The 23,344-nt window shown below is 33.1% G+C and overlaps 1 protein-coding gene across 6 annotated transcripts in view; it reads right to left on the bottom strand.

The window, feature by feature from the left end:
- Window positions 1-23,344, bottom strand: part of LOC136040265 (uncharacterized) — a 293,795-nt gene that overhangs the window by 28,379 nt on the left and 242,072 nt on the right. For 5 of the 6 annotated variants that reach the window (XM_065724489.1, XM_065724490.1, XM_065724493.1 and 2 more), the window contains 8 exons: window positions 21,791-22,387; window positions 18,641-18,835; window positions 13,812-14,012; window positions 11,272-11,451; window positions 9,380-9,678; window positions 8,016-8,316; window positions 3,942-4,130; window positions 1,041-1,233 (listed from right to left, as the gene is read on the bottom strand). In XM_065724489.1, coding sequence (XP_065580561.1) covers window positions 1,041-1,233; window positions 3,942-4,130; window positions 8,016-8,316; window positions 9,380-9,678; window positions 11,272-11,451; window positions 13,812-14,012; window positions 18,641-18,835; window positions 21,791-22,387 — 2,155 coding nt within the window. The remainder of the gene's footprint in view (window positions 1-1,040; window positions 1,234-3,941; window positions 4,131-8,015; window positions 8,317-9,379; window positions 9,679-11,271; window positions 11,452-13,811; window positions 14,013-18,640; window positions 18,836-21,790; window positions 22,388-23,344) is intronic. The other variant, XM_065724492.1, reaches the window with a different exon arrangement.

Raw genomic sequence — 23,344 nt, 5'->3', positions numbered from 1 at the left:
AACTGCAAAACCAAGTAAAATTTACAATATTTAAAATAGCAAACGCGAATTGATGAAAAATCGTAAATTTTAAAATCTCGAAAAAGAAAGAAAGGAGAGATAACATGCGGGAGGGCAGCAGGGTTAAAAAGAGATCTAAAATATCACGATGACAGATATCACATGGCTGAATTATTGATTCAAATGCCTTCCTATTTTTTATTTTGGATATTTAAACTTAACATTGACTTTGAATCCCGAGCTAAAGCATAATATAAAGTGACCACAGATAAACAACAGTACCCGAAAATGAAATACTCCTGTCGCAAATTAATTCAGCCCGGATATTAACTTTGACAGCAGTAAGCTAACAAGAAAGGTAATTAAAATTCTTAATTAGACTAGCTTTAGAATGAATCAATAAAATAATATTATAAGAAAATACAATAAAAGACACTTCCCGCCCCCAAGAGAAAAGGGTTGTACACAAGACCGCATCCAGGCGGAGGGAGGGGGGTACCGGGTTTCAGCCCCTACCCCTAAATATGTGTCCAGCTCGTAAAAAAGTAACACAATGCATAAAAACCAACTTCGATGCGTTATGTATGTTTTTTTTTTGCACACACCTACTTTCCCCCTCAACAAAATTCCTGGATACGCCCTTGATTTTAGACAATGTCCAGTGAGAAAAAAATAACATTTGTATTGATTTAAAATTGAATCAGGAATACTAACTACTATTTCGATTAGTTTTGAAAGTAAAAATGTTATTTTGAAAACAAACTTACGATAAATTCAAAAAATATTACAGTATAAAAAATTAATAAGGAAATAAGAGGATAAAAACTATTGGAATCGCAATTGTGCGCAATTTTGTAAGTATTTACAAGTTGTATTATAGTCTGGCTATAATCCGGACTATATTAATATTACTATTAATTAATTAAATCAATCAATTAAATGTAATACTAATATTAAACACCGCACACCAATAGAAAGACTTAAGGGTTTAAAAGAGGGTACTAAAGGTAAAAAAAAAAATAAAAGATATCAATTCTCACCTGCATCCAACCACAAAACATCCTTCTCGTGGGTTCCCTTCCATCCCAAGAGGGCATCGGCACTCAGCCTCGTGATTCATTCCAAAACACTCTGCAGTTGGTGCACAGGGGTCGGATACCAGACATGGGTTCACGCAGTTGCCATTGTGGCAAGCCTTGTCGAAGTCACAATCGCCATTACCACGGCAACCGACTGAAATAATATTTCATATATTTTATATATTTTTTTATTATTCATTGTTTATTATTTTTTATAGTTTATATATTATTTATTATTTAATGTTTATTATTTTCTATAGTTTATATTTGTTATATTCGGCTGTATGGTAGGCGTTTGTTTCTGAGTTTGTGCTGTTGCATTGGTGATTTCTTTTTTCACTCTAGCATGATACTCCTGTGTCATCCGCTTAAAATAACAAAATAGTGGAGTATAATGGTGATTTCACTCTATACCGTTCACACTAGCATAACTTAAGACTTAACGTTACATTATGCAACCTTACGAAGCACACTTTGTCCGTACCGTAAGCACTACAGACTCGGGATTTACATAAAATTTTATTTTATGTAAGTTTATGCAATGCTATAAAAAAATCAAGGGGCTGGGGGTTTTTGCAGGAGCTAATTAATAAATTTTGAAAACAAAATTATAAGCTGTGGCTAGAACACCTTTCAAGCCATTTTGTCATCGCATAAGATCATCATCAGAGCTTGAATTTCCATTTCCATTCCCCATTTTTGATTTTATAGTTTGCTCATGATGACTATAATGATATTAGACGATACGCCTGGTGTTTCCATGGATTTTAACGTTAACCTAGCCCGGAAAGACTTTTTCAGCTATGAAAGGTTACAGAACGTAGCTTAACCGTTTGACTATGTAGTGCGAAAGCCGCTTGATATACAAGAAGAAGAACTGAGGCACCGTATATAAAATTAATACATTTAGGGCTAAAGAGTCTTGACTGAAAAGATAATTCTCGCCTAACAGAAGAAAAAGAATACAAAAAACTAAATGCTAAAAACGCTACACAGACAAAAAAATAAGAAGCGAAAAATCCGCTTGATAAATTTTCCTTTCGAAGTCATTAGGTTAGGCTAATTGTGCATCAATAATATACAGATTAGATAAGTTTAGATAGTGAGAGGCACATAAAAAACTTGGTACATATTTGAATAACTAACCTCAACCTCATTCAATAAGATCGATTAGGAGATTAGACTGGCACATAAGAAACTTAATACATATTTGAATAAGTAACCTCAACCTTGTTCGATTTTCCCCTAAATAGTTGAGCTAGGTCAATGAACCTTTCAGAGACTATCAAGGATAACCTTTGGGATAATTTCCAAAATCTCGTTTATCAGACCCGTAGGGCACGTTCTGCGGATGAAGGATGACAGATTGCCGAAGATTGTACTTTTTGGTGACCGTCTAAGGCTAAATGGAAAGCACATTGACCTCGTTTGGGGTGGGAGGATGTTATAAAAAAGATTTAAAGGAAATAGAAACTTCCTGGGAACGTGTAAAGAGAGAGGATTCGAATAGATTGGGATGGAAGAGGAGGGTGCGTAGCTGTGTTGGCCTCCAGCGGTCTGGTGCTGCGATTTGTTAGTAGTAGTAGAAGTAGTTAAAAATGAACACAACTCTTACATAATTCTAAGTTTTAATTTCGAGTAAGATAAGATTTCTGAATCAGATTATACTACAGTAGGATTAAGAATTCTGAAAGAAATAAAATAAATTGCTATTTTTAGTGTGTTTATAATTCCCATAATGTAGTTGTTTCTGAGATTTGGGTAATTTAAATCAAAAATTTTAATTCGGAATTTAAAGTTTCATTTGCATGGCTCAACTACTTTCTTTACACTACCCGGATAGATCTACACCCCGGAATTTTACCCCAAGTTATAATACTCAGAAACAGGATTATATGTACAAACAATAGGCATTTCTGCCGAAAAGTGATTATTTATTCTCATGCTACATTATATGCAAAAAAACCTTAGTGGATAATCTTTCATCGACTGAATCAGAATTGATTTTGATCTAAAATTGAAGCAACTTTTTATAGTTTCAAAATTTTACCAGACTATAAAATATTTAAAATAGTATATTATTGTTGTTATGCTTTTAATTTCGGCAATGGAATTATTCCTGAGATTTAGGCAAATATAGAAATTTAGACTACTACTACTACTAACATCCGACTACAGGACCAAACCACCTAAGGTAAACTGCAAGACCAATCCTCCTCCACCTCAACCTATTCAAAGTTTCACTCTTTACCTCCTCCCATGAAGCTCCAATTTCCTTTAAATCCTTTCTTATGATCACTGCTGACGCCATTCATGAACAACCTGCTTTCCATTCATCACCAGATAGAAGGAATATATAGAATTTTTTTTAGATTAGATAACGTAATTTAATTAGTGATTTAGTTCAGGATGATCAACCAGGGGTTTTGTGACCTTTTTGTTTGTTCAAGTAATTATAGTCTTCACTTTTAATAGATTGCCATTTATCCACTTAATATTTAGAGGAGAGTGACCTACTATAGACATTCGCTATAGTTCGATTTCACTATAGACATTCATTTTGGTTTTATTCTTATGTAGTAACATCAGTACTGGCTAGAAGTTTGTTTATAATATGATCTGTTTTTACTTTTCTATTCTTTTTTTTTCTTTTCGCGCGTTTAGTTGTCGTTTTTTGTGTTTTTTTTTAAAACAACTCTTTTTTTCTTTTCGCGTATTTAGTTTATTATTTAGAATTTTTAATCTAAGTTTTGTTTTGTTTTTATTTTTCTTCACTGCTATGTTGAAATTAAAACCTGTTTTTCTCACTTGATTTTTCGCAAATGGAAAAGCAGTTTAGTCTAAGAGATTAGTTAAACTTACCAGCATAACATCCAGTTTGTGGATTGCCTGCAAAGCCTTCTTGACATAAGCAAATTGGGTGATGATTCTGCACAAGGCATACAGCATTCCTACCACAGCTGCACGGAGATCTGCACTGGTTATTAATGCACGCTTCAGTATCTGGACAATCAGAATCAACAGTACACCCAACATTATATGGTATTTGAACTAAAAGAACAAATTTAGAGATGTCAATTGATAAAAAATACACGGCAATAGGCTTTATTTTGTTTTTGCTAAATTAAAATCCAATATTACATACAAAAAAATCAATAGTTGAAACTATATTTGAAAAAAGAATATCAATAAAAGACATTGATCATACCACTTATACTTCTACTATACTACTACTACTAACAACCCAATGCATTACCAAGTAACCTCAGGCACACTTTTCTTCCACCCCAATCAACCAAAAGCTTCCCCTGCTACGCCCTCCTAAGAAAATTTTCTTTAAATCCTTTCATACGACCTCTTCTCACCACCTTTGGGAATGACCTCCTTTTCAATTGGCCCTAAATGGTTGGGCGAAAACGTTGATCTTTGGCAACCTGCCATCCTTTATGCGATGATATGAAGTGAATTAAGATACGTTCAGTTATGCTATATACTATATATATATATATATATATATATATATATATATATATATATATATATATATATATATATATATATATATATATATATATATATAATGAAAAGAGAAATCACCAATGCTACAGCACAAACACAAAAAAAAAAAAAAAAAAAAAGAGACAGAAGGAGAAAAGGAAGACTGTTTTCCTAAATTAGTGATTAATATAGACCAGCACTTGAATGAGGCCTTAACCCTACTCATCCATACAATCACATAGGTCAAACAGTATAGCCACACACAATCAACCATAAAGAATAATCCATGGACAGGCAGTCATGTCGTCAATAAGTATAAGTCGTCATTTACCGAACAATAGAAAAAATAATATAGACAAATAATTCAGAGGCAACACCCAACATAAGGGCTCATCAGGAGAATACACTGGCCTATATAGGGTTTCGCCACTCTAAATGCTCTACCCAGCACAGTGTTGTGGCTACCACAGAATATCCATGGCATCCCCGCGTCAGGTATCACCCCCAAAATACATGCCTATGAAAAAAAAAAAAAGCAAATGTAAAACAACCAAGTAAAACCAAAACAAGCTTATCTTGTTAATATATCCCTCCCTTTTAGCAACAATAGGTAAACTAAATATTATAAATTTTACCAAATCACAAATATTAACACATTGCAAAAAACCTGAATGAACTAAACAATTATAGAATTCATCTTTACCATGTGGCTAATTTTTTAGAAAATCCGCTCAATTAGAAACACAATTCAAAATAAATGGCGCTGTGACAACATTTCTCGAACCTCCAAAATTAGTTAAAAATTTCTTTAAGTATTTCTAGATAATTCTTTTGATATTTATTTAAAAGTTCGTTATAATGAAAACTAAATTTTTTAAATTGCCAAGTTAATTTATTTGCAGAAAAACCTCTTGATATCAATTTTTGGCTTAAGATTTTACATCTATTTTTAAAATCAATATAATTACTACAAATCCTTGCATAATGAAGTAACTGTGAGAAAAACGCTGAATATGTGATATTTGAGTGTATATTACTTTCAGGGAATGGGAAACTAATCACTTCATATATATATATATATACGCACTGTTGTTCCTTTTTTCAAATTAAATAAAAAAAAACGAGTTTTTTTAACTGAAAGTAAGGAGCGACATTAAAACTTAAAACGCACAGAAATTACTTCGTATATGAAAGAGGCTGCTTCCTCATCAACGCCCCGCTCTTTACGCTAAAGTTTGACTCTGTGTCTCAATTCTTCTTTTTAAAACAGTAACAAACTTTAGCGTAAAGAGCGGGGCGTTGATGAGGAAGCAGCCTCTTTCATATACGAAGTAATTTCTGTGCGTTTTAAGTTTTAATGTCGCTCCTTACTTTCAGTTAAAAAAACTCGTTTTTTTTTTGTTTAATTTCTGAACGTTTTTGAATCAATGCATGTTTTGATTTTGGCTCTCCGCAGAGGAATAATCAAAACGAAATTTGCATATTTTTTTTTTTTGGCTCAATGGCTTTCTCATAATTTTGATCGAATGATTTTGAGAAAAAAAGAGCGGGGGACGAAGCCTAGTTGCCCCCCGATTTTTTGGTTAATTAAAAAGGCAACTAGAACTTTAAATTTTTTACGAATCTTTTTATTGGTAAAAGATTTACGTAACTTATAAATTAGCTTACGTAAAGAACTTTTGTATTCTCATGTTTTTATTACATATATGAGGGGATTCGCCCCATCGTCAGTACCTCGCTCTTTACACTAAAGCTCAAATTTTATCCCGATTCATTAAGAATGACCCCCTGAATCACAAAAGCCGTAGAATAAGTAGTTGAAATTACTGAAAATACTTTAGCGTAAAGAGCGAGGTATTAGAAGGAGGTGAGCCCCTCATATGGGTAATAATTTCTGTTTGTTTTAAATTTTATTGCTGTTCCTTACTTCCAGCTGAAAAAGCTTTTTCACTTTTATTTTTTAATTGTTTTTTTTTTAAATAATGCTAGTAAATCCTGCTCTCCCTTCATGGAAATTTTCTTCTCCCATTACAAATTCTCGAAGGAAAGTTCCCCCAGCATATCCCCCTCTTCTCAACCCCTCCCCCAAACCAAAAAAAAATCCTCCTGAAAACGCCTGTATACTTCCCAATAACCATTACTATATGTAAGCACAGGTCAAAGTTTGTAACTTGTTGCCCCTCCCACGGGGACTGTGGGAGAGTAAGTCGTCCCCAAAGACATAGATATAAGGTTTTTCGACTACGTTGAATAAAATGGCTATCTCAGAATTTTGATCCGTTGACTTTGGGAAAATAATTAGCGTGGGAGGGGGCCTAGGTACCCTCCATTTTTTTTGGTCACTTGAAAAGGGCACTAGAACTTTTCATTTCCGTTAGACTGAGCCCTCTCGCAACATTCTAGGACAACTGGGTCGATACGATCACCCCTGGGAAAAAAAAAACAAACAAAAAAACAAATAAACACGCATCCGTGATCTGCCTTCTGGCAAAAAATGCAAAATTCCACATTTTTGTAGATAGGAGCTCGAAACTTCTACAGTAGGGTTCTCTGATACGCTGAATCTGATGGTGTGATTTTCGTTAAGATTCTATGACTTTTAGGGGGCGTTTCCCCCTATTTTCTAAAATAACGCAAATTTTCTCAGGCTCGTAACTTTTGATGGGTAAGACTAAACTTGATGAAACTTATATATTTAAAACCATCATTAAAATGCGATTCTTTTGATGTAGCTATTGGTATCAAAATTCCATTTTTTAGAGTTTTGGTTACTATTGAGCCGGGTCGCTCCTTACTACAGTTCGTTACCACGAACTGTTTGATTACCACGAACTGTTTGATTCACAAAGAATGAATTCCCTTTCCTTTTCCTTACAAATCACTTTATTCTGCTCAAGTATTATCCACTCAAATAACTGGAACCAGTGGCTTTTGATCATTAACGAATTCTGGTAAAATACCATCCTTATATCTGCGGTTTCCATCTTTCGTTCATCTTTACTATTTTGTACTAATAGCCTAGCTCATCTACCCCAACCCAGAATTCCGCAATGACCCAATCAAAAAAATATGAAAAATCTGGAATGCAAAGACTATTCCATGTGGTATCAAGCCATCTTTGTATACACAATCGAGGCCAATCGTTTGTCCATTGTTTCTTCAATAGAGTAGCCCTACGCAAAATCCTGTACCTAATCCCGTTTTCGAGTTTTTTTTAGATATTGATAGCGGTCATTGGACAAATCATATTTTAAGTTCGCTAAGTGCTATCTCCAAGTCCTGATTTGGTTGAAATATTCTTAGATTATGTGATATTTGGGATTATGGAGCATCTACTTGTTGGGGGTTTTCAGTTGAATAAACACTTGCTTGTGAATATCCTGGTTTGTCCACCCCACCCAAACAATCTCAATAAACTAGTAAAAGAATATACCAAACCTGGAGTACAAACACCACTCTCATCTGGTACCATACCATCCTTGCACCTGCACGCCATTGATTTGAACGGTGAACTGTCAATAACCACACAAAGAGCAGTCTCATGACAGGGTTTAGTCTCCAAACATAATTGTTTGCATCTGCCATCCATACAAGCAAATTGAGATGGACAATCGTCATCAGCTCTACACTCTGGCTCAGCGACAACAGGAAATTCGTCAATTTTACTAATTGCCTCGCAGCCAATGGCTGGATCTCCACTTGGACGGTCGTCAGGGCAACGACACCCAGCAGAATGTTTCTATAAGAAAAACGACATATAAGTGAATAAAAACGGTCATATAAGTGAATAATAAATGTCGCATAATAATGTCTATAACAACAGTCGTATAATAACGGACATATAAGTGAATAATAATGGCTGTCAGGGCAACAAGATCCAGTAGAATGTTTGTATAAGAAAAACGACATATAAGTAATAAGAACGGTCACTTAAGTTAATAATAACGGTCACATAACAATGTCTATAATAACGGACATATAAGTGAATAAAAACGGTCATCCGGGCAACAAGATCCAGCAGAATGTTTCTATAAGAAAAGCGACATATAAGTGAATAAAAACGGTCGTATAAGTGAACAATAACGGTCGCATGATAATGCCTATAATGACGGTCGTATAATAACGGACATATAAGTGAATAATAACGGTCATCAGGGCAACGATACCCAGGAAAGTATTTCAATAAGAAAAACGACATATAAGTGAATAATAACGGTCTTATAATAATGTCTATAATAACGGTCGTATAATAATGGACATTTAAGTGAATAATAACGGTTATCGGAGCAACGACATCCCGCAGAATGTCTCTATAAGAAAAACGATATATAAGTGAATAAAAAGTAATTATCGTCACAAGAAATCAGCTAGAACAAAAAGAGACTTCTCTCTCTTCAACTAAACAAAAGGTATCATAACTCCTATTTTTTACAAAATTGAATTATGCAAAAATTAATTATTAAAACGCTTTTAGAATATTCCACAGATCTCAGCCATTGACAGGGTCTGACTACGTTTTAGCCAGAAGTATTCGATTTTTTCTGGGTAGTTTAAAACCCATCTCTAAATTTAGAAATTGGTAATTTCGTCTAAATTTTGTTTTTATTGAAATAGGTTGTTTCTGAAGGGATTGATTTATTCCTTGGGAGTGCTTAGAATATATCCTTAGTTGATTCTATATAAAACATTGTAATTAAGAGAAAGAGAGAAAGAGAAAGAAAAAGAGAGAGAGAGAGAGAGAGAGAGAGAGAGAGAGAGAGAGAGAGAGAGAGAGAGAGAGAGAGATGTAATGTAAAATTTACCTCAGTGAAACACTCTGCACTAGGTGCACAAGGATTATCAGAAAGACAAGGATCAACACAATTCTTCTCAACACAGGCTTTATCTTGAGGACAATCACCGTGGACCCGACAGCCAACAGCAGTACATCGTACGCGGGGGTCTCCTTCTGTACCAGGTGGGCATCGACAATTAGCCTGGTGATTTGCTGGATAGCACTGGGCACTTATCGCACATGGATCATCAATGACACAAGGGTTTATACACCGTCCGTTGTGGCAAGCTGTGTCTGACGGACACTCATCGTCAGCTCGACATCCAACTAAAACGAGTTATTTATTAGTTAAAGTCAGTACTGATAGACTAAGAAAATTGGAACATAAGAATAAGAGAAGAGGATACGAGAACATGAGAATGTGAAACTCCAAACGATAGAACATGAGTAGAGGGATAGTTTTTACCCGAAGTTCACCAGAATTCGGTATTTCATTTGTGGTGATTTCGGAGCTTTAATTTCTTTAGTTTACATCTGTGACGTATTTTTTAGCTTTTATTTATATCTATGACGTATCTCGTTATTTCTGGAGAAACGAGTAACTCCGCCTTTTAATAACCTGATTGGTTCTCGTTTGGGAAATTTTAAGCCCGAAAAAAGAACAAAAAGTTGCTGAGCAAACGATCTTTCTGTTTAAAGGTATTCTCTGTTTCTCTGTCGTTTAATTTTTAGGAGGTTTTGCTTTAGTTGACATAGCTAAGCAATACTATAATATAGAAGTTACATGATATTTAAACATAATAATTAAATAATTATTTTTTTTTTAGGATGAAAGAGGTTTATTCATAAACAAATAATGTAAAAAAACCTGAAGCAAATTTTGTTCAGGTAAATAATCACCAAACAAGACCTAAATATGAATCAACTTAAGAAAGGTGACAAAAATCAACCACAAAAAAAAAAAAAAAAAAAAAAAAAAAAAAATCAGGGCGTCCTATGATAAATCCTTCAAATCAAAAAAAATCTAACAATTTTATTAATTTAATAAATAAGGAAATTCATCATCCACCCTTTTCGTAAACCCTAAAACAATGGTCTACCAGAAACGTTTTTAGCTCAATCGGGTTTCATTCCTGTAAAATATCACATGACAAACATAACGCACAGAAACTCTAATCAAGTAGTAACTACTCTCAGATTCCTAAACTGACTTGAACTCCATGTGTTATACTCCTTGCATAATTGAAGTCAATATAAAAAATCGTTAGAGTTTGATAATTGTTAATTTATATTTTTTATTAATAGATATTATAATTAAATAATTCCATATGTAATGTAAATAACACCATAACAATATTACTCATAGAACAATTGATCTAGCTAAATACTATGCTTACGAGCTTAACCATTCAAAGTAAAAGTAGTAGAACTATTAAAAGTAGCATAATCATTTTACAGCATTAATTGCAATAATTACTTATTAACAATCAAAAGGCCTTACATAAAGTTGACAAAAATTAGTTTGAATCCCTGTCCCCAAAATCTTAGGACTTTTTTGTTATATTCTATTATACTTTCCATATAGTTCACATGTTTCGGCACCCAAGCATTTTAAACAGTTACTACAGATGCTACTACTACTAAAAACTCAATGCAGCACGACGCCGCCAGAAACCAACACAGCTCTGCACCCCCTTCCTCCCTCACAGTCTATTCAACGCTTCTCTTTCACACCCTCCCAGGGCCTTTGTTGCCTGAGCATCGACTAAATTTAGTGAGTCCACTAATTGTAATAATACTAAAACTAGAATAAATATATAAATAAATATGTATAAATAAATATATAAATATATAAAACAAGCTACTATTGTTCACTAACAATCAATAATAAAGTAAAATTTGACAAAAAAGGGACTATACCTTGATAGCATCCAACGTTAGGGTCTCCAGCGTAGCCGTCTTTACAGAGACAAATCGGTCGATGATCAACTACCTTACAATCGGAGTTGGGACCACAGTCACATGGATTTTGACATACACCATTAATACAGGCTTCATTCGAAGGACAGTCATCATTGGTGCAGCCGATCACACCGTCAACTATTAAGAAAGCATAATTAGGTAAAGCCCAACCTAAGTGCTCTGAAGGTACACAAAGATTCTACACAATAGGGAGCTCATAAACATTTGATGGATTCATCTTACTAGACAATCAGAAGAGTCCACACTAGCAGTCGTCATAGTCAGCTAGGAGGAAATTAATTACAGACAAAAATACAATAGCTGCAAGCTTAGTGCCTTGAGGGGCTCCACAGTTGTATGATGACCATCCGGCATTACTATCACCTTCGTAGAGAGCAAACACACGCTGTATCATCTGACTGAGAAAGTCCAACACTAACGTAGGAGTCTTTTTCTTAGCCCCTATTAGGTTAATATTAAGGGCAGCTACAATGCCTTCCAAGCCACTAGTTTGTTCCGAGAAAGTAACACAAGACTACTTCAATCTAGGGCGAATAAGAATAATATAATAGAATTTTACTTTAGAGCCATTACCCTTATTTTCTTATTGCTGAAAATGAAGAATAATTATTACTGTTATTTGGCAATTAAGACAAGCCACTGTGCGGATGAGCGCGGAACTATAAGTTTACTCTGCTAATATATTAATTCAAAATACACTTCTGAATGGAAGGCAAAGCATACATGATTTAAATTTACTAAAATGGCATTAACATAAATAAAATAGGCTAATATACCCGGAAGGTCAAAATAAGACAGATAAGGCCAAAATGTGCCCTATCCAAAATCTACTTTTGATCATCAGTTTATTATTTTAACGTATACAAAGGATGTTTATAAATGATTCCAATTTTCATACATTATTCATTTACGTGAGCAACTGAAATGTTAGCTTTTTTTGTCCCCTATAAGAAGTTTTAAAGATCCAGGTTCTGTGTCTTGTGCACGTCTCCAAATAAGACAGGTTTGTAACTACCCTGTCACATCTATTTTTGATTACCAGTTTTTTATGGTTGTTTCTAAGGAATATTTATGTCAAGTTCTTTCTTTCGTATTTATGTCCAGTTCTTATGGGATGTTTATTTAAAACTCCGTTTTTCATTCATTATTCATCTACAAGACTAACGTAATATTACCGTTTTCGCACCCTATAAGAAGTTTTACAGATCCAATCTGTGCATGTGATTCATGTGCACGTGGTTATGATTCATGTGCATGTGATTCTGTGCATGTGATTGTGCATGTGTTTCAGTGCTTAATTTCTATTTGGAAAGAGGGAGTGCATAGGGGTGGAGACAGCGCGTGTCACTGCCTCTTTTCATTTGGACAATTTTTAATCAAGTATACAAGATAGAAAAGATTCTAAAAGAACTCAATTAATCCCTACAAAATTAATTGAAACATTGACTGAATATTAGTACAATAAAATGACGTAATATTTATTTTTACAAGCATCATGTTCCTTTACTTAAAATTCAAATACTGCACACCATCCATCCTCTTACCTTCAAAAACTAAACCTTAATCCTAGAAGAAGATGGAATGCAACGAGATGACATTATTACAGCTTAATACTGGTTGAAATAAAAGAAAAAAAGGAAAATAGTTAAAAAACAAGCCAAATAAAACAAAAAGGCTGAATAAAAGTAAAAGCAGAAAGAGAATTAGTTTCCCAGATAAGTGTTAAATTAGAATTTGAAAAAGAAAATAAATTTGAAATGACACGGATGCTAACTATAGAAAGTAGCACAAAAGAAACATTTATTATTTTTCGAAACTTATTTTTCGTTTCTGGGGCCCGTCAGTATTGAGAACCACCTATCTAATGCAGGAACTGGAGTCAGTCCAAAAACGGGCAACCAGGATCATCCTGAGTAACAGAGACATTTCCTACCACGATGCCCTAGCAACCCTTGAACTCCAAAATTTGGAACTCCATTTGGGCGAGCTTATCCTTAGATTTGGCAAAATGCTGCTGTCTAGCCCTGCTCACCGTGATATTTTACCACCAAGCGCCTTGACAGTCAGCCGTACGAGGCAGAAGCTAAAACTTCTGCCTGAGCATGCTCGGACAAACCGCTACCAGAACTCTTTTGTCCCTTTTTTACTTCAATATGTAATAGTGCGTAATAACATGTTTTGTATTTCAACATCAAACCAGACATTTGAGCTACGATTGTTGTTTAAATAAACCTTTCTCTCTCTACATATATATACCTATTTTTACAAGGGCTTCTAGATTTTTTGGAGCAGGGACAAAAACGTAAATGCTAAGTAAGGGCAACAGCATTTGCTCTGCAATCTGAGGCCAACTTTTACATTGGAATGAACACCCTATTTGTTTAATTCAAGCCTATGCCGTCATTTTTCTTTGAATTTTGTTGGGGTGGGGGGGGGGGGTAGGAGGAACGTAATGTATAGGAAGAATTTTGTCATACCTCTTGTACAGCCATTTCTAGGATCACCAACAAATCCAAACGCGCATCTACATTGGGCTCTATGATTTTGCACAGTACAGATGGCATTCTCAGCGCAAGGCTCTTCCGCGCATGGATCTACGCATATTTGCCTCACACAGGACTTACTAGGTGGGCATTCATCGTCAACAATACATTCTGGTTGTTCCAAGACTTGGGGTGCTATAACAACAATGGTTTTATTTTAATATCTTATTTTTTGACTAGCAAATAAATAAGCAAATTTCAGAGGCAGCAGCAACTTTAAAGTAGGGATATAATTGCGAGTGGGAGGGCTATTGCCCTCTAAGGCTCAATAATTTACAAAATATATACTATAAAGGGGAGACTTAGGGTAAGACGAAAATATAGTTAGCTTTAATTTTACTCGTTTTTCCTTCGTTTAATTAACGAATTAATTGATTAAAAGAATATGACTAGAGAATGGTCTGATTTCCTACAGATTAGCGGGATCTTTTCTCAATATTATTAAGCTCTATATTTCTAGGCCTCCACAGGATTGGTGTTTGGTTGGTATCCATTCAATCAAGATAAAAAAAATAAAGGTAAAATATATAAGAACTATTAGATTTTATAATTAAAAGACTTGACAATTGAATAATTAAATAACTCAAAGAATTTTAAACTTAGTTGGAAAATTAAATTTTTGTAAAGATAAAGGAAAAGATTATCTATGATCAATTTTGCCTTCAAATATAAAAAAAAAACTAATGATATATACCACAAAGTATTCCCTTTTCCCTGGTTCTACTCTTTATGCATGCAGCCAAGGCTTCAGGGTAGGAAACATTAAAAAAGTTTAGATTTCTTTCGAAATATCTTATTATTTTTCTTCTTGTTTCTCGGGGGGTAACTAGGACCTCTCCAACACTCATTTTTTCCCAAAGTTACCGGATCAAGATTTTAAATAGATCACTTCGAAGACCACACTGCCTTTCCATGACGAAAGTAAAACAGTTCAAAATAGGGATGATACCTTTTTATTGACAGTGAATAGATATAAAATTACTTAACTGAATATTTCGAACACATATACAGTGTTCATCATTGTTTTACTGTTGATGATGAACACTGTATATGTGTTCGAAATATCCAGTTAAATAATTTTATATCTATTCACTGTCAATAAAAAGGTATCATCCCTATTTTGAACTGTTTTACTTTCATCAAAATTTTAAGATAGCCATTTTGTTCAACATAGTCGAAAAATCTAATAACTATGTCTTTGAGGACGACTTAATCCCCCACACTCCCTGGGGGAAGGGCTGCTAGTTAATGATATAATGTATGAATAATTTTTGACCAAAATTATATTTAAAGAATAAAATAAAACTTCATAAATGAATACACCAAAAGACTCAAACATAGGGAAACTATCATTAGAATATGCTTTAAAATACCTTTATCCCATGAGTTTTATGTATAAAAGGTGATAAAAGACCTGTAGTTCAAAACACTGCAAGGCTCGGACTTCGATTGCAGCGATACAGCGATTTCAGCTATTTTCTCGGTCTTTAGAAATGTAAATAAAATGCTCAATTAGTTTTCTTCTACAATCCACTGTCTTTAAAAGAATTTATTGCATTATTTACGTGGATAACCCGTAACGTAAATAGCGCAATTATTTTATTTACGTCCAATGGTAAATTGGTAAATACCATTGGACGTTTCCAATGGTAAATTTCTTCTCCATGCAATCAAGGTGGCGAAAGGAAAATGCAAATGATAATAATATAATATAAATAAATAATATAATAATATAATAAATATTATTGATATAAATGATATAAATAATAATAAATGGTATAAATAAATATAAAATGATAATAATATAATAAATATTAATGTAAAATGATATAAGTCATAATCGAAAAAATCAATGGAATTTTGGGACAAGGACCTGAAGCCACGACTTCATGCATAAAGAGAAGAAAATTCAGTCAAACAAGGGGAAAACGTCACTTGTAAGTAAATACTATTATTATTACTAAATTTTTGCAAGGATAACATCGATTAAAAATAACATTTTCCCTTTACTTTTAAGCCCAGCCTTGATTGGTGTAATCATATGCATATATTGAGCAATACGTACATTATAATAATTCATTAAATATCAGACGAAAAGGTTAAAAGCCTCAATAAAAAGGCGGAAATTTGCAATGCTTATGCCATCTATGTATTTAAAAAAGATGGTATAGAAAAAACCGGGCTAAATTATAATTTTTTCCGGTTATTGATACAAAAAAACTTTTTTATGGGGGAGGGGGGTAGGCAGGTGGTGCCAGTTAATTTTTTTCTTTTTTTTTGGGCATTTTTAATTGAAACAAATTCCCGATAATAAAAACTGAATATTCGAAAAAAGCAGCTAATACTAAACAATGACCAGAAATACAGAGTACAAAGAATGACAATAGTTAAAATACAATATTTATAATTGTAATCAATATTTTATTTAAAAAAAAGAAAAACGCATCAAAGATGTTTGATTGGAAGATAAAAAGATAAGATAAAGAAATAGAAAGACTAAATTGGTCAATAAAATATAAATACAATTGCATATTTAGCACAATTCACTTTGTCACTCCTTTAATATGGAGTAATTTTATAATTATTCTAGTTATATGATCAACTAATTGTTAAAAAGCGGTTAAACCTTTCGCATGTTAGTGTTCGAAGGATATTACATAAAAAGATAAAATAAACAAAGATAACAATAAATTTTGTGAATAAAATAGCGTTAAATTTATATTCATTCTAATCCAGGTTATCACTACAGCAAAATAAAGTAGTTCTTAATTTATTTAAGTTATATCATTTAATGATGGTTATAAAGCGGTTAAAAGTTTTGCTAGTTAGTGTTAGATGACTATTAGAATATATACAAGACTATTAGAATATATTAGACTATTAGACTATTAGTCTAATATATTAGACTAATATAATTTTGATATATTAGACTATTAGTCTAATATATAAGACTATTAGACTATTAGAATATATACAAGGTGAACGAAAATTTGCTTGACTGAATTTCAGCATTGAAGAGGCCTGCAAAAAGATAAAGAGTTTAGTAAAATAGATTAGTTTAGTAAAAAAGATAAAGAGTTAAGAGTTTTCAGTTTACAATACATGACGAATATTGCACTTATAAAAGCCTTTTAAAACACAAATATATACATACTACTTTTTCAAAGAGATACGAAATCTAATCTATAGCTTACAAGATAGACGGAATCTTAAATTCATGCTAATTAAATTAAATATCAAACATAAAATCCTGTATGTTGCTCTTCAAAAGAAGCAAAAAATATAGTTTAAAAGAAATCACGACAAGACAAAATATTGTGCTATGTTTTAGTTATAGCAATTACTAATTATATAAGGCTAATCACGCTTTTTTTAAAAGTCATTTTTATCGATAAATTTTTTTCAATTTAAAAACAAAAAATTTTAATTAAAAACAATTCAAATTTAAAAACAGTTTTGGGAGGTTCTGTGTTGGAGACCGTCGTTTATTGGCATGGTTTGGGATATTGCCATATACGCCCTCCACGTTGGCATGTCAGAGGGCTTAAATTGATTGGCATAAAGGGTACAGGGGAAAGATGTCCTATCTACCTCCAATTCATCAAGAATCAGATAGGATTCTTTCTAGTAGTGTTAGAAGAAGTATTCTTGGAAAAAAAGATACTACAGAAAAATAAAATAAAAACTACCAACGTAGGAAAAATGAGAATATGACGACGTGAGTACAAGAAAGGAGAAAAGAGTTAAAAACTTGGCAATAAAAGTTTTTGCATCAGAATAAATTTGTAATATATCCAAATTTTACACACACTTATTTATATCAAATATTACTGAGGTTTTAACCACTATTAATACTAGCTTCTGTTTTCTGTCTTGCTCCTCAAAATTTTGCTATCCGTGCAAACCGTTACCGGTAATTTCGGTTTTGTACTTTTACTTGATTGTTCCACAATTATTTTCGGAACTAATTTCAGAGACAATCATTTCGAAAATAAATTACCGAAATTCTATTTCTAATTTTGAAATTTTTCAGTATTTATTGGTGTCATTAGAAGTGTTTTTCTTTTAGATTGCGCTTAAGTGCATTTTTCTTTTGCAAAAAAAAAAAAAAAAAAAAAAAAAAAAAAAAAAAAAAAAAAAAAAAAAAAAAAAAAAAAAAAAAAGCAGTTTTCATTGTTCTAAAATATATCAAACTTTCTTTAATATTGCTCAATTTGCCTAAAATTTAAAACTTTCGGCAGGAACAGATATAGAAATGAAATTAGCAAGTTTCGGATTCCAAAGTAAATCAGGTTTAAACCGTAAACTTCCGCAATCTTTGTTTCAGTGTCCCCTGGAATAAGGACGAGTAAAATAATGAAAATGGAAAGGGGGCTTTCTAAAGTAAAAACCTCAAATAATAGTCATTCTATTATATTGGTTTCTAAAGACCAAACTAGGTGGGAAAAGTATAAATATATATAATATATATATATATATATATATATATATATATATATATATATATATATATATATATATATATATATATATATATATATATATATATATATTAACATTTGTTAGACAAAACTGCTTTTTAAATCATAAATAAAATGAAAAGATATGAGTAAAGGGCAAATTCTGGTTGATTTATTTTATATTTCAGTTTATTTTTCTAGAGTGTTCTAAACAAACTTAATAGATTATTTTTTTAAATATGGGTGGTATTGCCCTCTTTGGCTACCATATTCTTTCACTCTACATAGTCGTTGTATTCTTACTAGACAAAGTGCATTCTTTAAGAGGGTCTCCTCTGAATCCCTTGGGGCATAAACATAAGCCACGGTGGTTTGCAGCTTGGCAGATGGCATTTTTGCCACATTTGTCGCCACTACAAATTGGTTTACACATTCCAAGGTTACATCTTTCATCGTCTCCACATTGCGAATCTAAGCGACAATTAGGCTCAGGCAGTTCTGTAGAGGAAAAAATGAAGTATTTTAAAAATCATAAATATAAACAATTAAGACAAATATAAATTGTGGCACTCAATTCTTTTTGGAAGGGATGTCTATCTAATATAAGAAAAATATAACACTTTAAATAGCAATAACTATTAATCGTGTTTGATAAAAAATAAAACTTATATCGCAAAAACTATAAATTCAAGAATAACTAACTAACAATAGTAACCACTAAATCAAAAACATAAAGGGTTTGTTATGAATAGCCTGAACAGACAAAGGTCGGCAATCGGCAAGATTCTAAATGTTCCTTGAATCGTTTTATTTACATGGTCCCCCAAAAGCGGTTCAAGGGGGGCAGAGAGGGTACTTGCCCCAGCCGCAGAAATTTTAGGGGCGCAAAGTTTCAAATAAGCAATCTAACGTTTATAATTATATTGTAATTTTACAAACTTTATTTTTATTAAAATATAAGTAAAGAGAGCAGTTGGCAGTAAGTACAAGCAAATTGAATCCGAAATTTTCATTTTCCTTCATATCTTTTCAAATATTAAGTGCGAAAAGTCAGATTTAAATCAATGGAAAATTTTGTTAATAAATTAATATTTTGTTAATAAATAATTTTTTTTTAAATTTGCCTGCAAATTTTTTGGCCAACAAGGGGGGGGGGTGACCAATTAACATTTTTTACCAGAGGTAAGAGAGGCCAGAACCGCCATTGTAGTTACCATATAGTCACTATATCTGTTACCATATAGTTACCTTCATGCTTATATAGTTACCACACCTGAATCGATACCAGCACATAGCGAATGAGCTATTTTCCTATATTGGGCAAGACCCGACTTACTGGAAAAAAAATCGCCAGATACTTCGCCCTTAAGATTACAAGTTTAACCCCTCCCCAACTCTTCCAGAGAAAAAGCATTCTGATCTCCTGATAAGTGCCTGAGTGATACAAACCTAGGTTTTTGAGCAACTATGAAAACAACGGTGGCGGACATTAAACAAGGACAAGAGGAGACTTTGAAATTAATCAGTTTCACTAGTAATAATTACATAAGTGTTTATAATTATCTAAAATTATTTTTTAGTTATTAATTATTTCTTTAATTTAATTATTTTATTTAACTATTGTTCAATTTTTAACATTATTTTTATATATATATATATATATATATATATATATATATATATATATATATATATATATATATATATATATATATATATATATATATATATATATATATATGTTAGACATACCACAGTTTCATGAAATATATATCAGATTAAAAATAAATAAATTAAAGGTTAAGTAGACAATAAAAGCAATATGATGTTTCAGCCATGAAGTGAAGCAATAAATATTTTATCATAGTTTCATTGAGTAAACACACGAGGTATATCTCAGCATCCCACATAGTCTCCTTAGGGTACTAATTTGAGGACTTAGAGGACTTATTCGAGAATTTAGAGGATTTAAGGGGCCCCAAATAGAAAATATTTTATCTCCAAGAAATGGCCAAAACTTGCATTGAAGTAAAAATAAAAGCAGCTGACACCAATAAACAAACTTTAACAAAGGCACTAGAGAACCGATGTTCTTTCTTGGCTGCACGGGTGCAAAAGGTCAACGCTTTAAGGGAAGTTGGGTAAGAACACTTGTTCTAGAGGGGGGATATTACGAAAATAAGAAAACTAACATTTGAATGTTTTACACAGGTGTTTAAGGTCTTAGCTTTCCTTTTAGTTTGAATTTAGTAGTGAGTAATAAGTATGTTAGAAACCTCGTTATTGTTTTTTTTTTTTAAAGAACTAGGAGATTGGAAATTTCGTAGTTGGTGATCATTGGTTGTGCAATAATTTTTTTTCTTTTTTTTTCATTTGAGAATCTAAGATTAGATTAGTTTTTTATTTGTGATGTCATGTAGTTTTAGTTTAGTATATAGAGTGAAGCCCATCATCCCCTTATTATATTTCCACTGTTGTTAGGTGTAAATTGCGAAATACTAGCTGAATACGGCATAAGGTTTCTGCAGTCAGTTTGTATACGTTTTAACAAGTTTTCTCGCCTCTGTTCCATTGGAAATATAGCCCAATTATATTCCGTAATACACCATAAGAATACGCCATAAGGTTTCTGTAGTAAGTTTGTATACGTTTTAACGAGTTTTCTCGCATGTGTTCCATTGGAGATATAGCCCAATTATACTAGCTGATTATTATTATTATTTTATTATACATATCCAAACATTTGAATTTGTATACAATTCAGAGAGTTTTCTCGCTAAACGGCACATTAAGTATATTTTCGTGCGGAGAAATCCATCTTCCATTGGTATCATTTACTATCAGCTACTACGTAGTCCTTAAAATGAGAACTACATGCAAAAATGCACTTTATAGACATTAATCGACTAATTACACCAGTCTTTAAAATATTAGGAGAATATAAATTCAAGAGTTAAAACTAGTCCGCTCATAATAGAGAAACCAAACCAAGTATCAAAAGCTCATATTGTCTTCTTTTCAAATGAATTTTATTGCTTTTTTACTTCTAACGAACCGTATAAAAAAAAAATAATTCATTATCCAAAACTTTAGAAAGTTTTCAAGGTTTTGGAGCCCCAGATCCCTTTTCAAGAAAGTCCTCAGACTAACTTACGACCTACGGGCTGTATTGCCCTATTCTAGTCTATATGACAGATGGCGGCAGTGAATGTACAAATACCCCTAATGTTGTTCAGCCTTCGCAGGTAGCAAGGTATAAGCGTTCCGATATCTGTCCTATAACAACAAACAAATGAATATATCTTGTTTAAATTGAAGATAAATAAAGTATCAATCACAAAAATGAATTAAAAATAAGATAGGACCTTACACAATCTGTCAGTATATGGTCCCTCCCCCCTCGAACAAAATGTTAAATATGGAGTATCTATGTCAAATTCGTTGAAATCTTACCTGCTTCTGTACAAATTCCTTCCTTATCCAAGAAGCCGTCAACGGGACATTTACAAATAATTGTTCTCATTGGATTACCATTAACAACCTGACATTCTTGTCCACCACCACACCTTCCTTCAACACAGGGATCGACACAAATACTTTTGGAGCAAATACTCCCATCAGCACAATCAAAATCAACTCTACACGTTTTATTAGTAAACTGAGCTGAATCCTTCTCAACCACCCCTTTTACACACTGAATATAAGGGTTTCCCTCCATGTCTTCTGGGCAAGTGCATTCGGGAACGTGATCCTTTGCTATACACTCTGCACCCCGGCCACAACTGGTATCTGTACAGGCTTTTGCACAAACGCGGCTCAATCTGCCACAAATTTCTTCAGTGCCACAATCGTCATGTGTCTGACAGCTGACGGTAATGCATGATGTAGATGGGTCGCCTTGCATACCCGATGGGCAGTAGCACTGAGCTCTGTGGGCAACAACGCGACACAATGCGTTCAATCCACACGTCTCAGATGAGCATGGGTTTAAGCAGCGGTTTGTCACACATGCGCGATCAGAAGGACAATCTAAATCGTTGACACATTCGGCTGAAAATAATAATGAATAGTAGAGCAAAATATACCTAGCTGTTTGGGGTCAATTCACGAAAATTAGGGGGAGAGGCAAAAGTTATTTTCAAAATATAGGGGGGAGAGGGCATTTTGTTTAATTTTTCTATGGAATTACCAAATACAGGCATTTCCAATGAAATTATTTTTACTTTTAGTCGAGTTTGAAAACAAGCGAGTAAAACATGTATCTATTACGCCTATTAATATATAGATATCTATTATATATATCTATTATGTTCGACTTTTTAGCCTTCTCTAAAAGTAAAAAGTCCGTGGTCTTCTCTAGACAAAATATTGTGCTATTTAAGATTTAAACCTAACTTACCTCAGGCAAAGATAACTGTTCTTACCACTGCACTATCAAGTCTTGTATACTACTACTAAAACTCACCACAGAACCACGCCACCTAAGGCTAATACAGCGACGCAGGTTCCTCCTCCATTCAAAATCTATTCAATACCCCCCTCCTTACACCCTCCCTAGAAGTTCCCATTTCCCTAAAATTTTTCGTTACGACAACCTTTCACCTCATTTGCAAAGGACCCGCTTTTTGTTTGGAACTAAGACGGTTGTCCGACAAGGACAATCTTTGGTAACCTGACATCCATCGTCCACAGAACCTGCTCAAGCCATTTCATCCTTTCTCTCTCTACAGCCCTAGAAAGCCGGATTAAATCACATTTTTCGTAAAGCTTACTATCTGAGATATGATCTATCAGTCGGGTATCTAAAACACTATATTAATGTTTGTTTTATACTTTTTACCGTGTCCAAGCACCCCTTTATATTTTTTATTAATACAAGGGAGAGCATCCAAGAGAGGGGATTTTGATTTTATTTATTTTGCACTGTCATCGAGAGTGTATAATGATAAAATTCAGAAGTAAATAAAGATTCAAGGTGTAAATAGTGACGAAGTCAACACTGCTTCT

Source organism: Artemia franciscana, chromosome 20, assembly GCF_032884065.1.
Source record: "Artemia franciscana chromosome 20, ASM3288406v1, whole genome shotgun sequence".
NCBI classification, from domain to species: domain Eukaryota; kingdom Metazoa; phylum Arthropoda; class Branchiopoda; order Anostraca; family Artemiidae; genus Artemia; species Artemia franciscana.
Note: the sequence above shows the minus strand (reverse complement) of the source record. Positions and strands in the feature narration are given on the sequence as shown.